General features: G+C 60.3%; 1 protein-coding gene across 1 annotated transcript in view; it reads left to right on the forward strand.

Annotated features, from left to right (window-relative positions):
• The window catches only part of LRP1 (LDL receptor related protein 1), a gene marked incomplete at its 5' end in the record, with an annotated part of 91,305 nt that overhangs the window by 55,936 nt on the left and 14,294 nt on the right, over positions 1 to 21,075 (forward strand). The window contains 38 exons of the mRNA XM_082011773.1: positions 377 to 581; positions 752 to 916; positions 1,297 to 1,541; positions 1,861 to 1,992; positions 2,105 to 2,332; positions 2,501 to 2,675; positions 3,276 to 3,370; positions 3,611 to 3,760; positions 4,007 to 4,147; positions 4,411 to 4,539; positions 6,089 to 6,220; positions 6,473 to 6,607; positions 6,694 to 6,823; positions 8,001 to 8,127; positions 8,413 to 8,564; positions 8,737 to 8,861; positions 9,141 to 9,512; positions 10,758 to 10,947; positions 11,356 to 11,560; positions 11,790 to 11,982; positions 12,409 to 12,534; positions 12,629 to 12,757; positions 13,195 to 13,314; positions 14,024 to 14,137; positions 14,602 to 14,751; positions 15,045 to 15,179; positions 15,694 to 15,810; positions 16,052 to 16,180; positions 16,660 to 16,782; positions 17,211 to 17,351; positions 17,437 to 17,624; positions 17,896 to 18,079; positions 18,303 to 18,388; positions 18,760 to 18,879; positions 19,281 to 19,468; positions 19,726 to 19,931; positions 20,170 to 20,358; positions 20,585 to 20,733. Of these exons, the coding sequence (XP_081867899.1) occupies positions 377 to 581; positions 752 to 916; positions 1,297 to 1,541; positions 1,861 to 1,992; positions 2,105 to 2,332; positions 2,501 to 2,675; positions 3,276 to 3,370; positions 3,611 to 3,760; positions 4,007 to 4,147; positions 4,411 to 4,539; positions 6,089 to 6,220; positions 6,473 to 6,607; positions 6,694 to 6,823; positions 8,001 to 8,127; positions 8,413 to 8,564; positions 8,737 to 8,861; positions 9,141 to 9,512; positions 10,758 to 10,947; positions 11,356 to 11,560; positions 11,790 to 11,982; positions 12,409 to 12,534; positions 12,629 to 12,757; positions 13,195 to 13,314; positions 14,024 to 14,137; positions 14,602 to 14,751; positions 15,045 to 15,179; positions 15,694 to 15,810; positions 16,052 to 16,180; positions 16,660 to 16,782; positions 17,211 to 17,351; positions 17,437 to 17,624; positions 17,896 to 18,079; positions 18,303 to 18,388; positions 18,760 to 18,879; positions 19,281 to 19,468; positions 19,726 to 19,931; positions 20,170 to 20,358; positions 20,585 to 20,733 (6,020 nt within the window). The remainder of the gene's footprint in view (positions 1 to 376; positions 582 to 751; positions 917 to 1,296; positions 1,542 to 1,860; positions 1,993 to 2,104; positions 2,333 to 2,500; positions 2,676 to 3,275; positions 3,371 to 3,610; positions 3,761 to 4,006; positions 4,148 to 4,410; positions 4,540 to 6,088; positions 6,221 to 6,472; positions 6,608 to 6,693; positions 6,824 to 8,000; positions 8,128 to 8,412; positions 8,565 to 8,736; positions 8,862 to 9,140; positions 9,513 to 10,757; positions 10,948 to 11,355; positions 11,561 to 11,789; positions 11,983 to 12,408; positions 12,535 to 12,628; positions 12,758 to 13,194; positions 13,315 to 14,023; positions 14,138 to 14,601; positions 14,752 to 15,044; positions 15,180 to 15,693; positions 15,811 to 16,051; positions 16,181 to 16,659; positions 16,783 to 17,210; positions 17,352 to 17,436; positions 17,625 to 17,895; positions 18,080 to 18,302; positions 18,389 to 18,759; positions 18,880 to 19,280; positions 19,469 to 19,725; positions 19,932 to 20,169; positions 20,359 to 20,584; positions 20,734 to 21,075) is intronic.

Raw genomic sequence — 21,075 nt, forward strand, 5'->3', positions numbered from 1 at the left:
TAGGAATCCCGTTCTGCTCTCCAAAGTTGCTCATTATGTAGGAGTTAATTAGCATTCCCAGCACTTTCCTGATGGTAATTGTAGCCCAGCAGCTGGGAGCACAAAGCGGGACCCCCCTCCCCATCAGCACTACAGAGCCACAGGAGGGGGCGCCTGTGGGAGGGGGCACCTGCAGAGGGGCAGTGAGAGCCCAGCACCAGGACCACGGGTGTGGGGATGAGCCCTTTGGGGTTCAGGCCCCGTTTGGGGAAGAAGCGTCCCCCAACTATCAACCCCAGCGAAGCCAGGTGGGGCTGTTCAGGACTGGGGCGCGACGGTGGCGGCTGGGCCGGGAAAGAGGCACCAGCCTGAGCTCTCCCGGCGCTGTGCCCTGCAGCTCTGACCAGCTTTGAGGTGGTGATACAGTACGGGCTGGCCACCCCTGAGGGGCTGGCCGTGGACTGGATCGCTGGCAACATCTACTGGGTAGAGAGCAACCTGGACCAGATTGAGGTGGCCAAGCTGGACGGCACCATGCGAACCACGCTGCTGGCGGGGGACATCGAGCATCCCCGTGCCATCGCCCTGGACCCCCGCTATGGGTAAGAGGCAGGAGGGGACGTCGGTCACCAGGACACAGTGGCACCCTTGGGAGCTCGCGGCAGGACCAGGCCACGGACTGCTGTCTGGGCACACACACGCCGATTTGGGAGGCAGAGCTTGGTGTCCCCTTGTCCCCGTGCTGACTGTCCCCGCTCACTGTCCCTCACAGGATCCTCTTCTGGACAGACTGGGATGCCAGCCTGCCCCGCATCGAGGCCGCCTCCATGAGCGGCGCGGGCCGGCGCACCATCCACAAGGAGACAGGCTCAGGGGGCTGGCCCAATGGGCTCACCGTCGACTACCTGGAGAAGCGTATCCTCTGGATTGATGCCAGGTGGGACCAGGACACCCATCTCCGCCTCACGCCTCCCTCCCCGCATTCCCTCCCTGACCCCCCAGCCCTGTCCCTCCCAGATCCGGCACCTTCCCCCTCGCTCCTGTGGTGTTCTGCCATTTGACTGCTGGGCTGGGAGCAAAAGCCTTTGCTCTGTGGGGTCTGCTGGTGTCTGCAACATGTTCCAGCATTTGCTCTGGGTTTTCTCCTCTGCAGGGGCTCTGATCCCTGGTGTAAATCAGCATTTGTCCTCCTCCATAGCATTAAGCAGCGCAGAGGAGGCGGCTGCTTAGGCCCTGTGGGTTGTTGCTGTTGGGTTAAAGACCTTTGCCGGTGCCTAGCTGTCTGCCTGCTCTCACCCCCGTCTCTGCCGGACGTAGGTCAGATGCCATCTACTCAGCCCTGTACGATGGGACGGGGCACATCGAGGTGCTGCGGGGACACGAGTACCTGTCGCATCCCTTCGCCGTCACCCTATATGGGGGTGAGGTCTACTGGACAGACTGGCGCACCAACACGCTGGCTAAGGCCAACAAATGGACAGGGCACAACGTGACGGTGGTGCAGAGGACCAACACGCAGCCTTTTGACCTGCAGGTGTATCACCCCTCCCGGCAGCCCCTGGGTGAGGCCTGGGGAAGCGGAGGTGGGGGGCGTATGGTGGGGAGATGGTGCTGGCACTCTGTTGTGTGCCACACACCCACTTGGAGCATCGCATGGGAGCTGCTCCCACCCCCATGGCTGCCCCCTTCTCGGCCTCCGCTGAGCTGGAGGCCTCTGCTATGTCCCTGGCCACCCAGCAAAGTATCCTGGGGTGATGAGGCTGAAGGGTCAGAGTTCCTCGATGGGGCAGGGAGGGTCTGGAAGGTCTTGCAGGTCTCTGGGACCTCCTGGGTAGGTGTTCCCTGGAACAGGGACATCGCTGAGTCTTATCCCCTTTGCAGCTCCTAATCCCTGTGAAGCCAACGGGGGTAAAGGGCCGTGTTCCCACCTCTGCCTCATCAACTACAACCGCACGCTGTCGTGTGCCTGTCCCCACCTCATGAAGCTGGACAAGGACAACACGACCTGCTATGGTAGGGGTCTGCCCAGGCCACCCCAGGGTGGGGAGGATAAACAGATGCTTTGGCGCCAGTTCTGCATACCACGCTGAGGTCCCACAATTGCCCCTCTCATCCTTCTCCCCAGAGTTTAAGAAGTTCCTGCTGTATGCACGGCAGATGGAGATCCGGGGCGTGGACATCGATAACCCCTACTACAACTACATTATCTCCTTCACGGTGCCTGACATCGACAATGTCACGGTGGTGGACTATGATGCCCTGGAGCAGCGCATTTACTGGTCTGATGTCCGCACTCAGACCATCAAGAGAGCCTTCATCAATGGCACTGGTGTGGAGACTGTCGTCTCTGCGGGTGGGTGTGGAGGAGCATCGCCCCACGCAGCTGCTCCTGTCAGGTCCCAGAGCGGGGCAGAGCCACCAGCCCTCCCAGCTACACGAGATCAGCCCTTCTTCTTCATCTGAGCATCATCCTAGCCCCATTCTCACAATTAACAAGTCTTCCTTCTCCGTTGCCTTTCAGACCTGCCCAACGCTCATGGCCTCTCTGTGGATTGGGTTTCCAGAAACCTCTTCTGGACCAGCTACGATGCCAACAAGAAGCAGATCAATGTGGCCCGGCTGGATGGCTCCTTCAAGAACGCAGTGATCCAGGGGCTGGACAAGCCTCACTGCCTGGTGGTTCACCCCCTCCGGGGGTAAGTCTCTGGTGGGATGCGGTGCCAGCGGGCTTGTGGTCAGGCCGGGAGCATCGAAGGAGGAGAAGGTGTATGTGCAGGCACGCGTGTGTGTGCATGTGATGGTGCACGTGCGCGATGGAGGAGAGAACAGGTTGCTCTCCATACGTGTCTGCGTGTGGGAGGTGTGGAAGAGGAGACAGGGCCCACAGCTCAGCGGGTGTGTGCCTGTTGGCGCATGCAAAGGAGCGGGCTGTGTTTCCATACGTGCACGTGTGCACGTGAAGGAGAACAGGCTGCAGATAAGTGTGCATCCATGAGCATGTGTCAGTCTGGGCGTGCACGGGGCTTTGCTGGGCAGGGCTGCGCGAGAGCTTGGACACACCAAACCCCCTCCTGGGTCTCGGCACTGGAGGCAATGAGGCTGTTGGGCTGCCCAGGCTGCGCAGCAAGAGGGGCCAGCACAGGGCTGGTCTCAGCCTGGAGAGCAGGCTGGAGAGGAGCCTGGAGAGCAGGCTGCAGGCGGAGCCGGGGTGGACTGGGAGGGCAGCAGAGCTGCGCGTGGGCCATCTCCGCGTGGCTGTTGGACCCGCCGTGCTCAGCGTTCTCTCACTGGTGCAGGAAGCTCTACTGGACAGACGGGGACAACATCAGCATGGCCAACATGGACGGCAGCAACCGCACTCTCCTCTTCACCAACCAGAAAGGGCCTGTTGGTACGGACCCTCCCGCGCCTCCCAGTACCATCCCGCTTTGCAGCACCCTTGCTGGCCTTAAAAGCCTCAAGCCCGCACTCTGGCTCCCCAAGGGGCTGGCAGCTGGCTTGTGCTGGGTCACCCTGACCTCGTGTGCCCATTCTCTTCATCACGCGATCTGCTCTGATGGTCCCATCCCACCTCCCACGTGGTGATGGTCCCTGTGTGCTGCCTGGATACTGATGGTCCCTTGCTTTCTAGGCCTGGCCATTGACTACCCAGAGAGCAAGCTGTACTGGATCAGCTCTGGTAATGGCACCATCAACAGATGCAACCTGGATGGCAGCAACCTGGAGGTCATCGAGTCTGTGAAGAGTCAGCTGAGCAAGGCGACCGCCCTGGCCATCATGGGTGAGAGAAGGCAGGGTGATGGGGGCAGTCTGTGAAGCCCTTTCCCTTTCTCCTGGCCCTGCCCAAGTACAGACTGCTCATTGCCACCTTTAGCAGCTGTGGAGGGGATGCTTCTCCACCAAAGGCTGAGCTCAGGCCCCTTTTTCCAGGCCATTGCACGTAAATCTGTGTGGAGCCGCCACTCTTTGCTGCTGGGGTGGGAGGGGATGGGGAGAGCTGCTCCATGTTCCTGCCTTCTCCTCCCAGGTAACAAGCTGTGGTGGGCTGACCAGGCCTCCGAGAGGATGGGCACCTGCAACAAGAAGGACGGGATGGACGTGACAGTGCTACGCAACAGCACCACGCTGGTGATGCACATGAAGGTGTACGACGAGAGCATCCAGCAAGGTGAGCGCGTGGTCCTGGGGCAGAGACCCTGCTTGTCTGCTCCCCCAGGTTGCCAGCAGGCCCGGAGTCTGGCCGGGCAGCTGGCTGACCCCATCACTTCTTGCTGGCTCAAGGCTGGCCCTTGCCCTCGCGCCACAAAGCACCCGCCCCTCGTGCGGCTGCCCCGGGCGGCGCTGGCCCCAGCATCTCCCCTGGTGCCCGCACACCCAGCGGGTGTGCCCTGGCCCCCGCTGCCCCTCACTCCGCTCCTCTCTCTGCGGCAGCTGGAACCAACCCCTGCAGCCTAAATAATGGTGACTGCTCGCAGCTCTGTCTCCCCACTTCTGAGACCTCTCGGTCCTGCATGTGCACTGCGGGCTACAGCCTGAAGAGTGGACAGCAATCCTGTGAAGGTGAGCGTGCCGAGCAAGGCGTGTCTGCCGGCATGGCGCGTGGGGTCCGGTAACAACTCGCTCCGGCTGTGTGTGGGCTCCTCCTGACTGCCCTGTGCCTCCCTGCACCCAGCAGCGCTGTGGAGGGACGCTGGGAGCCGGAGGAGGGCCGGTGGGGTTCAGGAGGGGCTGTGGGCTCGGGCCGCAGCGAGACACTCGTGTGGGCTGTGTGTGCGAGGGGCTGGCGGTGACAAGCGTGGGCGGCGTGGGGGCACTGCCCGCACACTGAGGGACCTGGGTTTAGCAGTGGGAGGGGAGCCGAACTGCGTGGTGGGAGCCCTCAAAGGGGAGGTGAAACCCTTGCTGCCAGCAGCGGGTTTGGGTCATCGGCTCGCTGCAGTCACCGGGCACGGGGCTGCGCAGCTGGCACAGCATCTGCTCTGTAAATCCCCAGTCCCTACCCAATTTGCCACTGGCTGCCCCGGGAGGGATGAGCCCCCCTGCTCCCCAGTCACTGCCAGGGCATCTCAAAGGCTGTTTGTGTGCAAAATGTTCTTGGTGTTTTTGGAGGGGGCTGGCAGAGCTGCTGCACCATCTGGGTCAGGGTAGGGACTGAATAACAAGTGTTGCTCTGACCCAGATGCGGCGCAGAGCTGCTTCCAGCACTTGGGGGTGGAAGCAGCTCTGGAAAGAGGCCTTGCTCGTTCCTCCCCTGTGCCCTGGCACGGGTCAGGACCCCTTGAACAGGCTACTCCGGGGCTTGCAGCCTCCAGGGAGGTCCAGGCAGGGCCAGCTGGAACGCAGCCCCTTCACAGCTGAGCAGCGAAGGGCCTTGCGGCTGTTCCCTGGGTTCCTGCCCCAGCCTTCAGAAACCTCATTCCTGATTATTGTCAGTGCAATGTTTAGAGTGGGTTGTTCCCTGCCTTCTTTCAATGAGGTTTGCCGTTCCTTCCTCTGCCAAGTGTGGCAGTGAAAGCCATCCCATACTGATTATGGAGTTTTTTCCTCCTTACGGTTTATCCTTGGTTAGTCCCCTCTCACACGGGGACCCAAGTGAAGCAGGGTCATCCCTCCCTCTGTGAGAAACCACAGTGCTGCAAAGCTTTCATGCGTGCCACTTGCATGCTGCCCATGCAAACATGTCACCCTGACTGCAGCACCGTGGGCAGAATCAGGCACTTGGTGTCCAGCAGGACTGCCTCCCCTGCCTCCCCAACCGCTTGCGGAGTTGCTGCTCGCGCTGCCAGCCCACGTCTCGCATGCGTCAGCCGTGGAGTCAGCCGAGAGGTGGGCGCAGAGACTGCCTGTGTGGGGATGCTTCAGGCAGCCACACAGCCTGCCAGCAGGTCCAGCCAGCACGGTTCAACCCTGTCCTGCCTGCCCCCATCTGCCTGGGCTGGGGACTCGTGGTGCTGCTGTCATGGCAGGATTGAGCCCTCCCACCAGCCCTGCCAGGCTTGTGCTCCTCCACACAGCTGCTGTCACAGTTTTTCATGAGTTGTGGCTGTCAGTTGGAGGGACAGCGTGTGGTTTGTGGGATGCACTGACTGTCCTTGAATCTGTCTCGCAGGTGTTGGCTCCTTCCTCCTGTATTCGGTCCACGAGGGCATCCGCGGCATTCCCCTGGACCCCAACGACAAGTCGGATGCTCTTGTGCCTGTGTCAGGGACCTCCCTGGCTGTGGGGATCGACTTCCACGCAGGTGATGCAGAGGCTGGGAGCAGGACAACAGGGCTGGAGAGGTCAGGGAGGGGGAGCATGAGGGGGACCATCACCAGACCCTCTTTTGGCAGCGCTCTGCCCTAAAACATCTCCCCTCAGCAGCTCCGGGTGAGGGAGGGTCTCGGGTCCCTACGCCGGGGCCTTGGGGTGTGGCTCAGCTCAGGTCTGTGACACCCTTGAGGTGACCCAGAGGTGGTCCCTGACACCCACTCTCCTGCCTGGCCCCTTGCAGAGAACGACACCATTTACTGGGTGGACATGGGTCTGAGCACCATTAGCAGGGCCAAGCGGGATCAGACATGGCGGGAGGACGTGGTCACCAATGGCATTGGCCGTGTGGAGGGCATCGCTGTGGACTGGATCGCCGGTGAGACGGGGCTCTGGAGCAGGGTGGAACGGGTGGGCAGTCAGGGAGCAGGGCTTGCGGGGGTGTTCACAGTCCCCTCTCTGCAGGAAACATCTACTGGACGGACCAGGGCTTTGATGTCATCGAGGTGGCCAGGCTGAACGGGTCCTTCCGCTACGTGGTCATCTCGCAGGGGCTGGACAAGCCACGGGCCATCACGGTCCATCCAGAGAAGGGGTGAGACACCGTACAAAGCTGTGTAGAGAGGCCATCAGCTGCGGGGTGGGCACATTCCAGAGGCCCCCAGCACCCTCCCGCGGAGCCATGCAGTTTGGAGGCAGTGGAGAAAGACTCGCAGGTCTCCTGCCACGCCAAGGGACGAGCTCCCGGTGTTCAAAGCAGCTGGGTTTGACTGCCCTTTCACTGATGGGCTGAACTTTCTGGTAGCTCCCTGTGACTTCGTGGGTGCCAGCACCTCAAAAATTCCAAGTGGAGCCTCCCCACAGTGGCTCCAACTTTGGAGTCACAGGGAGAGGAGAGCTGTTTGGATCCAGGGAAGGAGGGAGAGCAGTACCTTACATGCCTGGCACACAGGCTGGTTTCTGGGCTGTATCCAGCCGCAATGCCTAGAATCACAGAATCATAGAATGGTTTGGGTGGGAAGGGACCTTTCAAGGCCGTCTAGTCCAACCCCCCTGCCATGAGCAGGGACGTCTTCAGCCAGATCAGGTTGCTCAGAGCTTCGTCCAGCCTGACCTGGGATGTTTCCAGGGATGGGGCATCTCCCACCTCTCTGGGCAACCTGGGCCAGGGTTTCACCACCCTCATTGTGGTGAAATTTCTTCCTTATGCCTAGTCTAAATCTCCCCTCTTTTAGTTTAAAACCATTACCCCTTGTCCTATCGCTACAGGCCCTGCTAAAAAGTCTGTCCCCATCTTTCTTCTAAGCCCCCTTTAAGTCCTGGCAGCTGCAGTAAGGTCTCCCCGGAGCCTTCTCTGCTCCAGGCTGAGCCCCCCCAGCTCTCCCAGCCTGTCCTCCCAGCAGAGCTGTTCCAGCCCTCGGAGCGTTGCTGGGACCTCCTCTGGCCCCGCTCCAGCAGGTCCATGTCTCTCCTGTGCCGAGGGCTCCAGAGCTGGACGCAGCACTGCAGGGGAGTCTCCCCAGAGCGGGGCGGAGGGGCAGAACCCTCTCCCTCGCCCTGCTGGCCACGCGGCTTTGGAGGCAGGCCAGGATGCAGCACTCCTTTCCCCAGCTGCAGCGTGGTCTACAAGCACGCGGCAGCCAGGAGGCTGGCAGATCACCAGGGGTCTGGACTGAGGGGGAGAGATGTTTGTCCTTTGCTCTGATGGCCAAAAGGCCCAATGATGCTGCTTCTGGCCAGCCCCATGGTCATGTCCCTGCTGTCCTCTGCAGGTATCTGTTCTGGACGGAGTGGGGGCAGTACCCCCGCATCGAACGGTCACGCCTGGACGGGACCGAGCGGATGGTGCTGGTGAATGTCAGCATCAGTTGGCCCAACGGGATATCTGTCGACTACGAGGTACAGAGGCCACCTGGGAGGACGGTGCTGCCCTGGGACCTGGAAAGGGAGCATGCCGGTGCCAAGGGTCCCTGCAGCTGTGCCCCTGCTGGTGGGGCCTCTGTGGACATGGCTACCCTCCCCGGGGCCCTGGAGTCTCCTCTCCAGTGCAGGGAGGGTTGCCCAGGGTGGTCGTTTTCTGAACCCTGGGACCTTCTACTGGATGTGGTGGGAGGTGTGGAGTGCCTTAGTGCCATCCTGGTGTGCTGCTCCATTGCTGACTGGGATGCTTTCTCATTGCCTCAGGACGGGAAGCTGTACTGGTGTGATGCCCGGACAGACAAGATTGAACGAATCGACCTGGAGACAGGCGAAAACCGAGAGGTTGTCCTGTCCAGCAACAACATGGACATGTTCTCAGTGTCGGTCTTTGAGGAGTACATTTACTGGAGCGATAGGTACCGTGGCCAAGGGGTCCAGCAGTGCTGGGGGTGGCCCGGGCACCAGCTGTGCAGGAAGGTGGGGAGGGCTGGCAGGTGCTACGGGGAAGGTGGCGGAGCTGGGTCCTGCTGCAGGGTGCTGCTGGGATGGGCCCTGCATCGGTTGCTTGGTGACTCTGTCCTTTCCTAGGACTCACGCGAATGGTTCCATCAAAAGAGGCAACAAGGACAATGCCACCGAGTCGGTCTCCCTGCGGACAGGGATTGGTGTGCAGCTCAAGGACATCAAAGTCTTCAACCGGGCCAGGCAGAAAGGTGCGTCCAGGAGCGGGGTGTCAGCCTCTCGTGCAGTGCTCCTGAGCGCTGACGGCTGCCTGCGCTGGGCTCCCACGGCAGGCAGATGCAGGGAGGGGGATGGAAACAAACGGGCCACTGTGTCCGCATCAAAGAACCGTGTCGCGATGTGGGCTGAGCCCATTTCTTCACCCGCTTCCTCCGGGAGTGGGGAGAGGTGAAAAGTGGCCGAGAGGCTGCTTTTTTCCTTCTACGCGGAGCCTGCCCAGTTCCTCAAGCAATCTCCCCTTTCCTCCCCAGGCACCAACATCTGCGCCCAGAGCAACGGGGGCTGCCAGCAGCTCTGCCTGTTCCGGGGCAACGGGCAGAGGACATGCGCCTGCGCCCACGGCATGCTGTCCGACGATGGGGTGAGCTGCCGGGACTACGACGGCTACCTGCTGTATTCGGAGCGCACCATCCTCAAGAGCATCCACCTGTCGGACGAGAACAACCTCAATGCCCCCATCAAGCCCTTTGAGGACGCGGAGCACATGAAGAACGTCATTGCCCTGGCCTTTGACTACCGCTATGGCTCCAAGGGCAGTAACCGCATATTCTACAGCGACATCCACTTTGGCAACATCCAGCAGATCAATGATGACGGTACAGGGCGCAAGACCATCGTGGAGAGTGAGTGTCACAGGGTTCTCTCCATGTGCATCTGCCCTCAGACTCCTCTTTTCTGTTGTCCTCTGCCACCTCTTCCTGAACTCCCTCCTTCCTCACCCAAGGACTTTTCTTCCTTTTCTCAGTTAACTTTTTTGGTGTTTTCGAGAGACTTTTTGAGTGGCAGCTGTTAAGGGTTCAGCTGTGAGCTTTCTACTGGAGCCTCTGGAAGAGGCAGCAGCCTGTGGTAGAGGATGCAAGTGTCAGGAGCAGTCTGCAGAGCTTGTTCTGGCGAGGAGAGTGTATCACAAGGCTCAGGCGTGCACATGGGTATGCATTGCTCTAGAAGCAAGGCACTGCAGCAAACTTGGTGTCTGCTCTGTGTTTGCATTTGACTTCCAAGACAGACCGTTGAGCCTGAGCAAACCTTGCCACGCCTGGCCCTGTCTTCACCTCCAGCCTTTGGTTTGCACTTGGTTGGTTTTATTGGCTCCTACAGCAGTTGAAAAGACCGTGTCTGTTGCTCTGCGTCACTAGGGAGCACCCCCAGCAAGGGTTATGGATGTGCTTGCTAATGAGTGTGTTTACATTTGGCACTTGGGATAGCTGTTATCACTGAGATCAGGAGAGCAGGGCCCATCTCTCATAGCCAGTTCATTAAACCTTTTGCTGATCATTAATGAGGGAGGAAGGATGGGTGTACAGTTCAAGTTCCTGGCCTGGGAGCTGGAGGGAAGGTATCCCCGGTCAGCCATGAGCCTTCGTCTTGTCACTTTGTGCCTCTGGGCCCCAGCTCTCCCCTGACGGAGGGAGACCCTTCCCTTCCCGGTGTCGCTGCTGTGGGGACAGGGGGACCCAGAGCAAGGCCCGGCGAGCGCAGGGGAGGTAAGAGCACGAGCTTGAAAGCCAAGTTCAAGTCCTCATTTCATCATAGGTGAACATCACTGAGCCTTCCTGCAAGGAAGTGTTGTTACCTGGTTGATAGCAGAGGTCTGCCCAGGAGGCCCCTGGGGTCTCAGCTAGCCCGTTAGCACAGACACTGGCCCAGCCCTGCTGCATCCCCTCAGGTGCTGCCGCATTGGCGTGATGTTAGCAAGCAGCCAGAGCCTCTGAGGGACTTTTTTGTGGTGTAATTAAAAGCAATAACTTCAGGCTGCCAGAGAAGCCACGTCCAAGTGTCACAGTCAGCACTGGCTGTGCGGAGTGAGCCAGGCAGCCTTGCAGGAGCACTTGCTGGACACAACCTTTGCCTGTGCTCCCCTCCTGCAGACGTGGGCTCAGTGGAGGGGCTGGCATACCACCGTGGCTGGGACACGCTGTACTGGACAAGCTACACCACCTCCACCATCACCCGCCACACCGTGGACCAGAGCCGCCTGGGGGCTTTCGAGAGGGAGACAGTGATCACCATGTCGGGAGACGATCACCCCCGGGCCTTTGTGCTGGATGAGTGCCAGAAGTGAGTGGCCGTCGGTGGTCCAGTCAGCCCGCCCGAGGGTCCACATGATCCCAGGGCCAGCATCCAGGTGGACACCCCTCCACTGGGGAGGAAGCACTGGTTCCCAGCACAGAGAGTATAGGACCCCAGGGAGGAAGGACCCTGTGCCCCTCACCCTCCACATGTCCTTCAGCACCCCAAAGCAAAGACAGAAACCCCATCCCATTCCCTTCTCTGTCTGGTACCATGTTTCCCAGCTGGCTGCAGTGGCCTCATTCATGCCCCTCCCACCCCTTTTTATGCAGGGACAATGTCCCATCCATCCCAAAGTCCCTGGAAGCCCCACAGCAGCAGAGGGGTGGGCTGAGCCAACATGTACGTGGCAGAGAGCTGGGGTTGCAAAGGCATTGCGTGTCTCTCCCCTTCCAGCCTGATGTTCTGGACCAACTGGAATGAGCAACACCCAAGCATCATGCGTGCCACCCTCTCCGGTGCCAACGTCCTCATCATCATTGACCAGGACATACGGACGCCCAATGGGCTGGCCATTGACCACAAGGCTGAGAAGATCTACTTCTCTGATGCCACACTGGACAAAATTGAACGCTGCGAATATGATGGCTCCCACCGCCACGTGAGTCCAGACCTGGTCCTAGCAGCAGAGATGGGGGAAGAGAGCTGCAAGTGTCAAAACTAGGGCTGGTGCCTTGTCAGAGGAAAGCAGAGCTGTTCCTGGGGCACGGCAGGGCGTCGGGCCTTCCCCTGGGGCAGGCACATGGGGACAGGCTGCAGTTGGCGTGGTGCTGGGGGCTGCATCCCACAGCCAGGTTCCCTCGTGCTCATGGTTTGCCAACGTCCGGCAGGTGATCCTGAAATCAGAGCCCGTGCACCCCTTTGGCCTGGCTGTCTACGGTGATTACATCTTCTGGACGGACTGGGTGCGCAGGGCTGTGCAACGAGCCAACAAGTACGTGGGCACTGACATGAAGCTTCTGCGTGTTGACATCCCCCAGCAGCCCATGGGCATCATTGCCGTGGCCAACGACACCGACAGCTGTAAGGATGCCCTGAGTCCCACCCGTCACCCGCAGCCTCACCTGGGCCCCAGCTCCCCTGCCTCTGCCAAACCTCTGCTAGACAGCACTGCTCTTCCACCCCAACTGCAGGCCAGAGGAAGGGGGAACCCATCCCACTGTCCTTCGTGGCCTGTCATTGCCCCTTCAGACCCTCACGTCAAGGCCTGTCCATCTCCAAACCCTATGCAGGCCGAAGAGAGAGAGCATTTTCTCTACTTGTGCTCTTTCCAGCACTTCCTCCTTGCAAGATGTGGGGAGACTGAATGCCCCAAACCCCATGCGTTCCCCATAGCCCCATCTGAAGAGCCTGGGGAGGAACCCCTACTTTTCCTCTCCCCAGCAGGGAGGACAAGGGGAAGGGGTTGCTGAGACTGTCCCTGGTGTGACTGCTCTGTGTCTTTTCTAGGTGAGCTGTCCCCATGCAGGGTGAACAACGGCGGCTGTCAGGATCTCTGCCTGCTCACGCCCAAAGGACACGTCAACTGCTCCTGTCGCGGCGAGCGCGTTCTGCAGGAGGATTTCACCTGCAAAGGTGGAGGGGAAGTGGAAGCGGGAGCTGATGGGGATGGGGAGGAGGAGAGGCTGGTCTCAGCCTGGCAGAGCTGACATTCCCCATGCCCTTCCAGCCCTGAATTCCACCTGCAACGTGCATGATGAGTTTGAGTGTGGGAACGGCGACTGCATTGACTTCAGCCGGACCTGCGATGGTGTGGTCCACTGCAAGGACAAGTCAGATGAGAAGCAGTCCTACTGCAGTAAGGTTCCTCCTCTTGCTGCTTTGCTCAAACACACACACGCACCCGCTGGCACATGCAGGCACCCTGCTCGAGCTGTCAGCTCTGTTTGGCAAAGGGAGACAGGACTCCTGTGTGTCGTCTTGTGTCCCTCAAGAGCTTGCAGTCCTTCTTGCCCTCCCAGAGATGGGCCCAGCCGGGATTTAAGGGCTCCAGACTTTTTCCAGTTTTGGGGGGCAGGCTGGAGAGTGGGTCACCTTGAGCCGAGCCGGTGGGTGCTGCAGTACCCTCCCTCTAACACCAGCCCTCACTCCTCTGCCTGGAGGCGTCTCTGCTGGGCAAAAGCCAAGCTTAACCTTGCGATGTGTAGTTTCTTCCCCTGCTGAACGGTCCTGAGGAGGAGACACCCGGGAGTGCTGGCCCTCCCCTCACGTTCACCTCCTCCTCCTCCCTCGCAGGCAGCCGCAAGTGCAAGAAGGGTTACCTGCACTGCATGAACGGGCGCTGCATCGCCAGCCGCTACTGGTGCAATGGCGTGGATGACTGCGGGGACAACTCAGACGAAGTGCCATGTAACAGTAAGCAGACTGGCTGGCTCCCAGCCAGCCCTTGCCAGGACTCAGTCAGCTGTCTGGGACAGGGACAAAGGCTTTGGGAAAGTGTTACCTTCAGCTTGACAGGATCAGAGCGGAGCCAGGGCTTAACAGAGAGTCAAGGTCTAAGTCCTACTGGTGCTGCTTGTGCCACAGACCACTTTGTAAAGCTCACTCCCTGGCAGCTGGGACAAAGAACTCCGAGCATGGCCGTGCAAAACCCAGAGCCTCCTGAGAACAGTGGTCTGACACCCAGGAGGAACACAGGGCGATGGCAAGGCACAGTGTCGCTGCTGCTCATGGCTCTCATGCTCCCGAGAAAAGGGCAGCCAAGCATCCCCAAGGGCAGCATCCCTTCAGAGCTGCAGGGCTGCAGGAGCCTGTCTGCTTGGTTCAGAGACGATGGGGAAGGTCAGGAGCTTCCCTGAGCCTGTCCAGGCCTGCTAGCAACAGGCCAGCTCGGGAGATGAGCTCAGGCTGCCAGGCAGAGTGCGTGAGCTGGAGAGGGACCAGGTCTCGGCCAGCAGCTCACCAGGGCTGGGAGTGCAGGGTCAGGTGGTCCATAGCTGTGCGGGGCAGTGGGCGTATGTACGTGCATGCATGTCTGCAGCGTGAGTGGGGGTCAATGGCGTGGCTGTACATGCTGGGTCCCCCCAGCCCAGCCTTATCTGCTGGGGGGGCTTCCCCCTTGCAGAAACCAGCTGCGCTGCTACCGAGTTTCGCTGCCGAGATGGGAGCTGCATTGGGAATTCAAGCCGCTGTAACCAGTTCATCGATTGCGAGGATGCTTCAGACGAAATGAACTGCAGTGAGTGCCCCAGCTGCTGTCCCATGTTCCCTGCTGCCTCCCCAGCCCTGCCTGGCTGTAGCTCTGGAGATGCCCATGCCCTCTGCGCCTGTGGGTGGGGGCCTGGATCCCTGCACCTCATTTCAGTCTTTGGGATTTGTGCTGAATCAGGGAGGGAGAAGGGCCCTGGCTCCCCTCCTGTCAGCAGAGGCCAGCCCAGGTTAGCCCACCAGCTGGAAGCAGCCCCCGCCCGTCACTGCAGCCCCCCCCACCGTGCTTAGCACCTCACCTCCCGACAGCCCATCAAGTCAGAAGTGCTTCATGCGGTCCCAGCAGCTCGGGCCACACGTGGCGTAGAGTCATCTCAGTGCTGCTATGGGGAGGGAAGGGCTGTCAGCAGCAGGGTGAGGGCTCGTGCTGAGTGGAGCTGGACCGAAGGGCGAGCAGAACTCGTCACTCGGGGCTCCTGGTATGGTTCATTGCAGCCGCAACTGACTGCAGCAGCTATTTCAAGCTGGGGGTGAAGGGTACCACGTTCCAGAAGTGCGAACACACCTCTCTCTGCTATGCTCCGAGCTGGGCGTGCGATGGGGCAAATGATTGTGGAGACTACTCAGACGAGCGCAACTGCCCAGGTGAGAGTGGGGAGAGGAAAGGGGGCTTGGGCCTGTGAGAGCAGGGGCATCATGTTGACCCTCTGGCCAGGTGCTCCCCTTTGGGGTCTGTTTGGGCAGCGGATGCTTTGCACACCGGGAGCATTGTCCTTCTCCTGAGCAGCTCCTGCACGGAGGTGCTACAGGGAGCTGATCGATGAAGGATCACAGAGTGCTTTTGGGGAGGAATCCTTCAGAGATGGGCAGTTTTGGGTTGAGAGGAAGCAGGATGTGTCTGTGCCACCACCCTCACTGATGTTTGCTTTACAAACCAGGTGGGAGGAAACCCAAGTGTCCAGCCAATTACTTCGCCTGCCCAAGCGGAAGGTGCATCCCCATGACCTGGACCTGTGACAAAGAGGACGACTGCGAGAACGGAGAAGACGAGACTCACTGCAGTGAGCGGCAGGGTGGGGAGAGCAAGGGACTCCGGGGTGATAGCTTGGGGTGGCAAGTGCAAGCATGTTGGCGGAGAGGCAGGACACTCTCCTCTCTCTGGCATCCCTTCACCAAGGACCAGACTCCAGATTCTTCCCCCTCTGTAGTCTTATTCCACAAGTTTGGGCTTTTAACTGTGACCAATGCAAACATCCTTCTGCATTTGTTTGCTCAGCACATACACAAGTGTCAATGGTCATTTTGAAGGTGGTGAGTTACAGCTCACTTGAGTTACGTCCAACCTCCCTGAGCGAACCCCAAATGATGCTCAGGAACTGGCGAACCTCCCCAGCTCTAGAGCGGGGAATCCTACAGCTGCAGAGCCGTCAGCATGGCATGTGGGCCCTGCCGGGTCTGGGCGAGCGGTAGCCCCAGCACCACCCTGGGCTCCAGCCCTGGAGCTCAGCTGGCCCAGCCTGGCTGTGCTTTGCTGCCATGCCCTCCCCCGGCATCACCCTCGGTCTGACCCCTCCTCTTCTCTCCCAGACAAGTTCTGCTACCCCGTGCAGTTTGAGTGCAACAACCACCGCTGCATCTCCAAGCTCTGGGTGTGTGATGGGGCAGACGACTGCGGGGATGGCTCTGATGAGGACAGCCGCTGCCGTGAGTCTGCTCCAGCCCCTGCTCTGACCTCTCAGTCCCTGCCGGCGCTGCTGCTACATCTGTGTATTCCTGTTTCTGCCCATCCCTTCTCCCACACTTGCTTTCCTGAGCTGTGGTCCTCACTGCTCTGCTGGGTTCTGTCTCTTGGGGGCCCCCCTGAGACGTGGGGCGCACAGCCCAAGAGTGCCGGTTCTTCAGCGATGGGCGTGACTGGCCTCCTTCCTGCTTCTCCCTTCCCCAGGGCTGACCACCTGCAGCGCAGGATCCTTCCAGTGCCCGGGCACCTATGTGTGCGTGCCGGAGCGCTGGCTCTGTGATGGAGACAAGGACTGTGCGGACGGAGCCGATGAGACCCTCGCTGCTGGCTGCTGTGAGTCCTCAGCGGGCTGGGTGCGTGGCAGGGCCAGGGGCTGGAGAGGAGTGGAGCGTAGTGCAGGCAGAGCTGCCTGGGGTGGCTAGCCCCACTCCCCGGGGTCCCTCCCTCTCGGTAGCAGACAGGGTGCCTCGTCCTGGCCGCTTCCCTGCCAGGCTTGCAGGAGGAGACTGTGGTGCTGTGGTTGCAGAACACCTGAACACAGGGACGTTTGGGTGTCTTTCCCTGTCTGTGAGGAGAGGAGGAGCATTGTCCCATGGAGCAATAGCCAAAGGCACCACGTTGCCCGGGTGCTGCTCACAGCCACAGGATGAGGGCGCAGACCTGGGCTTGGGCCGGGGGCGAAGGAGTGGGAGTCCCTGCCCTGACGGGGCTGTGCCTCAGCTCTGTCCCTAGCACTCCAAGACCAAGGGCTAGGGGGGCAGGCAGGAGAGCATGTGGTCTGGCACGGGGCTGACAGTGATGCCTTGCTGCAGTGTACAACAACACGTGCGACGAGCGGGAGTTCATGTGCGGAAACCGCCAGTGCATTCCCAAGCACTTTGTCTGCGACCACGATGATGACTGCGGCGACGGCTCGGATGAGTCCCCAGAGTGTGGTGGGTGTCTGTGGGACCAGGGGGGATAGCGGGGGCCATATCTCCTGTAGCACTGGCACTGGCAGCCACGCTGGGTCTCCTGGGCTTTGAGACAAGACCCTGGAAGGGCCTTCTTGTCCAGAAGGGGTTTTTGATGTGAGAGCAGGGTGAGGGAGAACAAGGAGAGGGAGCGGGAGGGGTTCGGTGCCAGAGAGCCACAGGAGAGCTGTGCCCCTTAGCCCTGCTGCAGGGCATCCTGGAGAGATCCAAAACCCACCCATGTTTGCCTCGTTGGCTCCTGCGGTGCAGCCCTGTCGCAAGGCAAGCTGCAGGGAGGTTTGGGCACCCGTGCCACACCTCTGCGCAGCCCAGACGCTGCGGTGCCCCTGTCGCTCCCAGCTGGCTCGGGAAGGTGGGCTGCGCTGTCTGAGCCTGCCGCCCTCCCACAGAATATCCCACCTGTGGCCCCCATGAGTTCCGCTGCGCCAATGGCCGCTGCCTCAGCAACAGGCGGTGGGAGTGCGACGGCGAGTTCGACTGCCATGACCACTCGGATGAGGCACCCAAGAACCCACGCTGCACCAGCCCAGGTACCTGCGGGGGCCATGGCTGGGGAGCAGGGCTGCCTGGCTTCCTCACGCTGACCCCTGCTGCCTCCTCTCCACCCCGCTGCAGAGAACAAGTGCAATGACTCCTTCTTCCTCTGCAAGAATGGGAAGTGCATTCCCGAGGCACTGCTTTGCGACAACAACAACGACTGCACAGACGGCTCGGATGAGCTCAACTGCTTCATCAACGAGTGTCTCAACAAGAAGCTGAGTGGCTGTTCCCAGGAGTGCGAGGACCTCAAGATCGGATACAAGGTAGGGGCCCGCAGGCTGGGAAGTTTGGCTGGGAGGAATGCTCCCCCACTACCTTCCTCTCCCACAGACACTCTTAGCGTGAGGGTTGCTTCTGTCCTGTGCCAGCTGGGCACAGAATGCACACATGGGCACTTTTGGCCCATGCTTGTGTGTGCTGCTCTTGTATCTGCAAGCTGTGTACGCTTGACCCTGCTTGTCCCATGGTGATGCCTGTCAGGTCTCAGCGTGTGGGCCCTGGATATGTCTAACAGCTCCGGGTTGCCTCCTGCAGTGTAGATGCCGTCCCGGGTTCCGGCTGAAGGACGATGGGAAGACATGCATTGACATCGACGAGTGCTCCACCACCTATCCCTGCAGCCAGAAGTGCATCAACACTCTGGGGAGCTACAAGTGCCTGTGCATAGAGGGCTACAAGCTCAAACCTGACAACCCCACCAGCTGTAAAGCTGTCACAGGTGAGAGCCAAAAGTGAACTTGGAGGCAGGGATGCTCTTCTGGTGACCATGGGATGCTGCTGGCATTGGAGTCGGTCACGGTGCTCCACAAGGCGAAGTAGCTGCACTTGACTCGTGAAGGAGAGCTGGGAAGTAGTGGGGCAGGGAGGGTGGCAGGTCCACAGGGGATCTGCCCATGTCCCACTGGCGCTTCCCTGACACATCTCGTGGTTTCCCTGTGCAGATGAAGAGCCCTTCCTCATCTTTGCCAACCGGTACTACCTGAGGAAGCTCAACCTGGATGGCTCCAACTACACGCTGCTCAAGCAGGTGCAGAGGGAGCTGGGAGCAGGAGGGGGCAACAGCCCCACATGGCCGGGGTTTTGGGGTTGGAGAGGGGCCCTGCAGGGCACGAGACGTGCCTGCCTGGGAGTCTGGGCTCTTGGCTTCCCAGGCAGATGGTAGATCCTGTGTAAACAACAGGTCTCAGTATGAGTATACAGGAGGTCCCATGTAAACAGTAGCTCTTTGGTAGCAGACCTTTATGAGGTAGGGGCTGCACAGCAGTTGTCTGTAGGTGCTTTTAACTTCTTTGCTGCAGGGACTGGGAGTTGAGGCTGGGGACTTACTGGTCTTTGTAAAGCCCCCATGACCCTGTGCTAGCAGGTGAGAGTGTTTCAACGCTTCTCCCTTCTTCCCAGGGGCTGAACAACGCGGTGGCTCTGGATTTCGACTATCGGGAGCAGATGATCTACTGGACAGATGTCACCACGCAGGGCAGCATGATCCGCCGCATGCACATCAATGGGAGCAATGTTCAGGTGGGGGACTGAGGCAGTCCTTTGGGCACCCTCCATCTGGGAAGTTGGTCCTTACCCACCTCCTGCACAGAGAGGCTGCCTGGAGGGTCCCAGACTGGCACCAGGGCCACTGAAGAAGAGGGCACAAGCCCTGCTGTGGGGTCGTCATTGCGCTCAGGGTATCAGCCCAGGTTGCTACAGAGATGTTTTGCAGCACCATTGCAATCAGAAGCGGGCTCCATGCTGCCCCCAACCAGTGGGCAAGGAGGGCTGAGGGAAGAGAGGAGTGAGGAAAGGATGCTGGGCAGGACCATCTGTGGGGGTGATGTGCCAGGGAAGGGGGATGTTATCATCCCTGAAGGACCGGGACAGGATCTGGTTCTCCCTGTCCAACCCCAACATCTCTGTTTTCTCCCAAACAGGTTCTTCACCGCACTGGCCTCAGCAACCCCGATGGCCTGGCCGTGGACTGGGTGGGAGGCAACCTGTACTGGTGCGACAAAGGTCGTGACACCATCGAAGTGTCAAAGCTGAATGGCGCCTACCGCACCGTGCTGGTGAACTCTGGCCTGCGTGAGCCCCGGGCGCTGGTGGTGGATGTGCAGAATGGGTGAGAGTCTGGGGGACCTGGACCTTGCCCTCTACGCAGAGGAGGGTGGCAGCCCCTCTGCCATCTTGCCATAGTCCTGGAGGCTGGGAGATGGGATAAGGCCTTCCCTCCTCCCCTCCAGGACGCCTGGCTGCTTCTCCCTGCCCTGCATTCACGTGCCCAGCCGCCTTGGTTTAGCCATGCAATGGGCAGAGTGTGGCTGCTGCTGTGGCTTGGTCTGGGCTCAGCCTCCCTCTGCTCTTCGGTTTCATCCCCAGTTACCTATACTGGACGGACTGGGGGGACCACTCCCTCATCGGGAAGATCGGCATGGATGGCACCAACCGCAGCGTCATCGTTGACACCAAGATAACTTGGCCTAATGGCCTCACTCTCGACTACATCAACAGCCGGATCTATTGGGCCGATGCACGGGAGGACTACATCGAGTTTGCCAGCCTGGATGGCTCCAACCGGCACACGGGTGAGGGCGCCAGGGCTCCCAGGGCACTGCCAGGTCTTTGTGGGGTGTGGGCTTTGGATCAGTCGTGGGAGCAGGAGCCAGGGCTGCTGGGTACGGTCCCCAGCTCTGGCAGCTCCTCTGTGCCTCCGACCAGGGGAAGAAGTTTGTTCCCTGGCTGAGCTGCACCTGGAGAAAGGCTGCGCTGTGGGAGGGGTGGCGTGGGGCAGCCCCTTGCTGAGCTGCCTGTTCCCCCTTGCAGTGCTGAGCCAGGACATCCCGCACATCTTTGCACTCACCCTCTTTGAGGATTTCATTTACTGGACTGACTGGGAGACCAAGTCCATCAACCGGGCCCACAAGACTACGGGAGCCAACAAGACCCTGCTGATCAGCACACTGCATCGCCCCATGGACATCCACATCTACCACCCCTACCGCCAGCCTGATGGTGAGCTGCAGGGCCGGGGCTGAGGGCCTGGGGTGGCCCTGCCACTGCAGAGCAGCCCTAGGCAGGAGGCCAGGGCTGGGCACGATGTGCAAAGGGACGCCAGGTTGGGCAGGGGGTGCAGGACCGAGGGGTGTGGCGAGAAGGGTCTTGCAGCTGGGGGTTCACGTGCCACCTTGAGGGTCCCCCACCTTGGTCTGACTCACGGTTGTCTCCCTGCTCTCCCCAGTTCCTAACCATCCCTGCAAGACCAACAATGCCGGCTGCAGCAACCTCTGCCTCCTCTCGCCAGGTGGGGGGCACAAATGTGCTTGTCCCACCAACTTCTACTTGGGCGGTGATGGAAAAACCTGTGTCTCCAACTGCACGGCCAGCCAGGTAACAGCCTGCCTGCTTCTGCCTGCGTGGACACCCCTGCTGTGGCAAGTGTGTGCCTGTGCTCTTGTGCATGTCCCTCCTGCCACGGTTTCACCAAGTCCCAGCTTCTCTGCTCTGCTGGTGCCCGCGCTGTGCATCTGGGCGCTGGTGTGCGCACACCTTCTCAAGGCAACACCTCCCTCCTGTGGCACTTCTCAGCACATACAGACTGTAGTCATTTGGGGATGCCCAGGGGAGCTGCAGACCCTCTGGCTCTGGAATGACCTTCTGCCTGCCCCCCTCCCTCCTTCCAACCCCAGAGGCTGCGTGGGGTGGGCTTAGGGTTAAGGCTTTGCTCCAGGT

Source organism: Phaethon aethereus (genome assembly GCF_964289735.1).
Source record: "Phaethon aethereus genome assembly, chromosome: 29".
NCBI classification, from domain to species: domain Eukaryota; kingdom Metazoa; phylum Chordata; class Aves; order Phaethontiformes; family Phaethontidae; genus Phaethon; species Phaethon aethereus.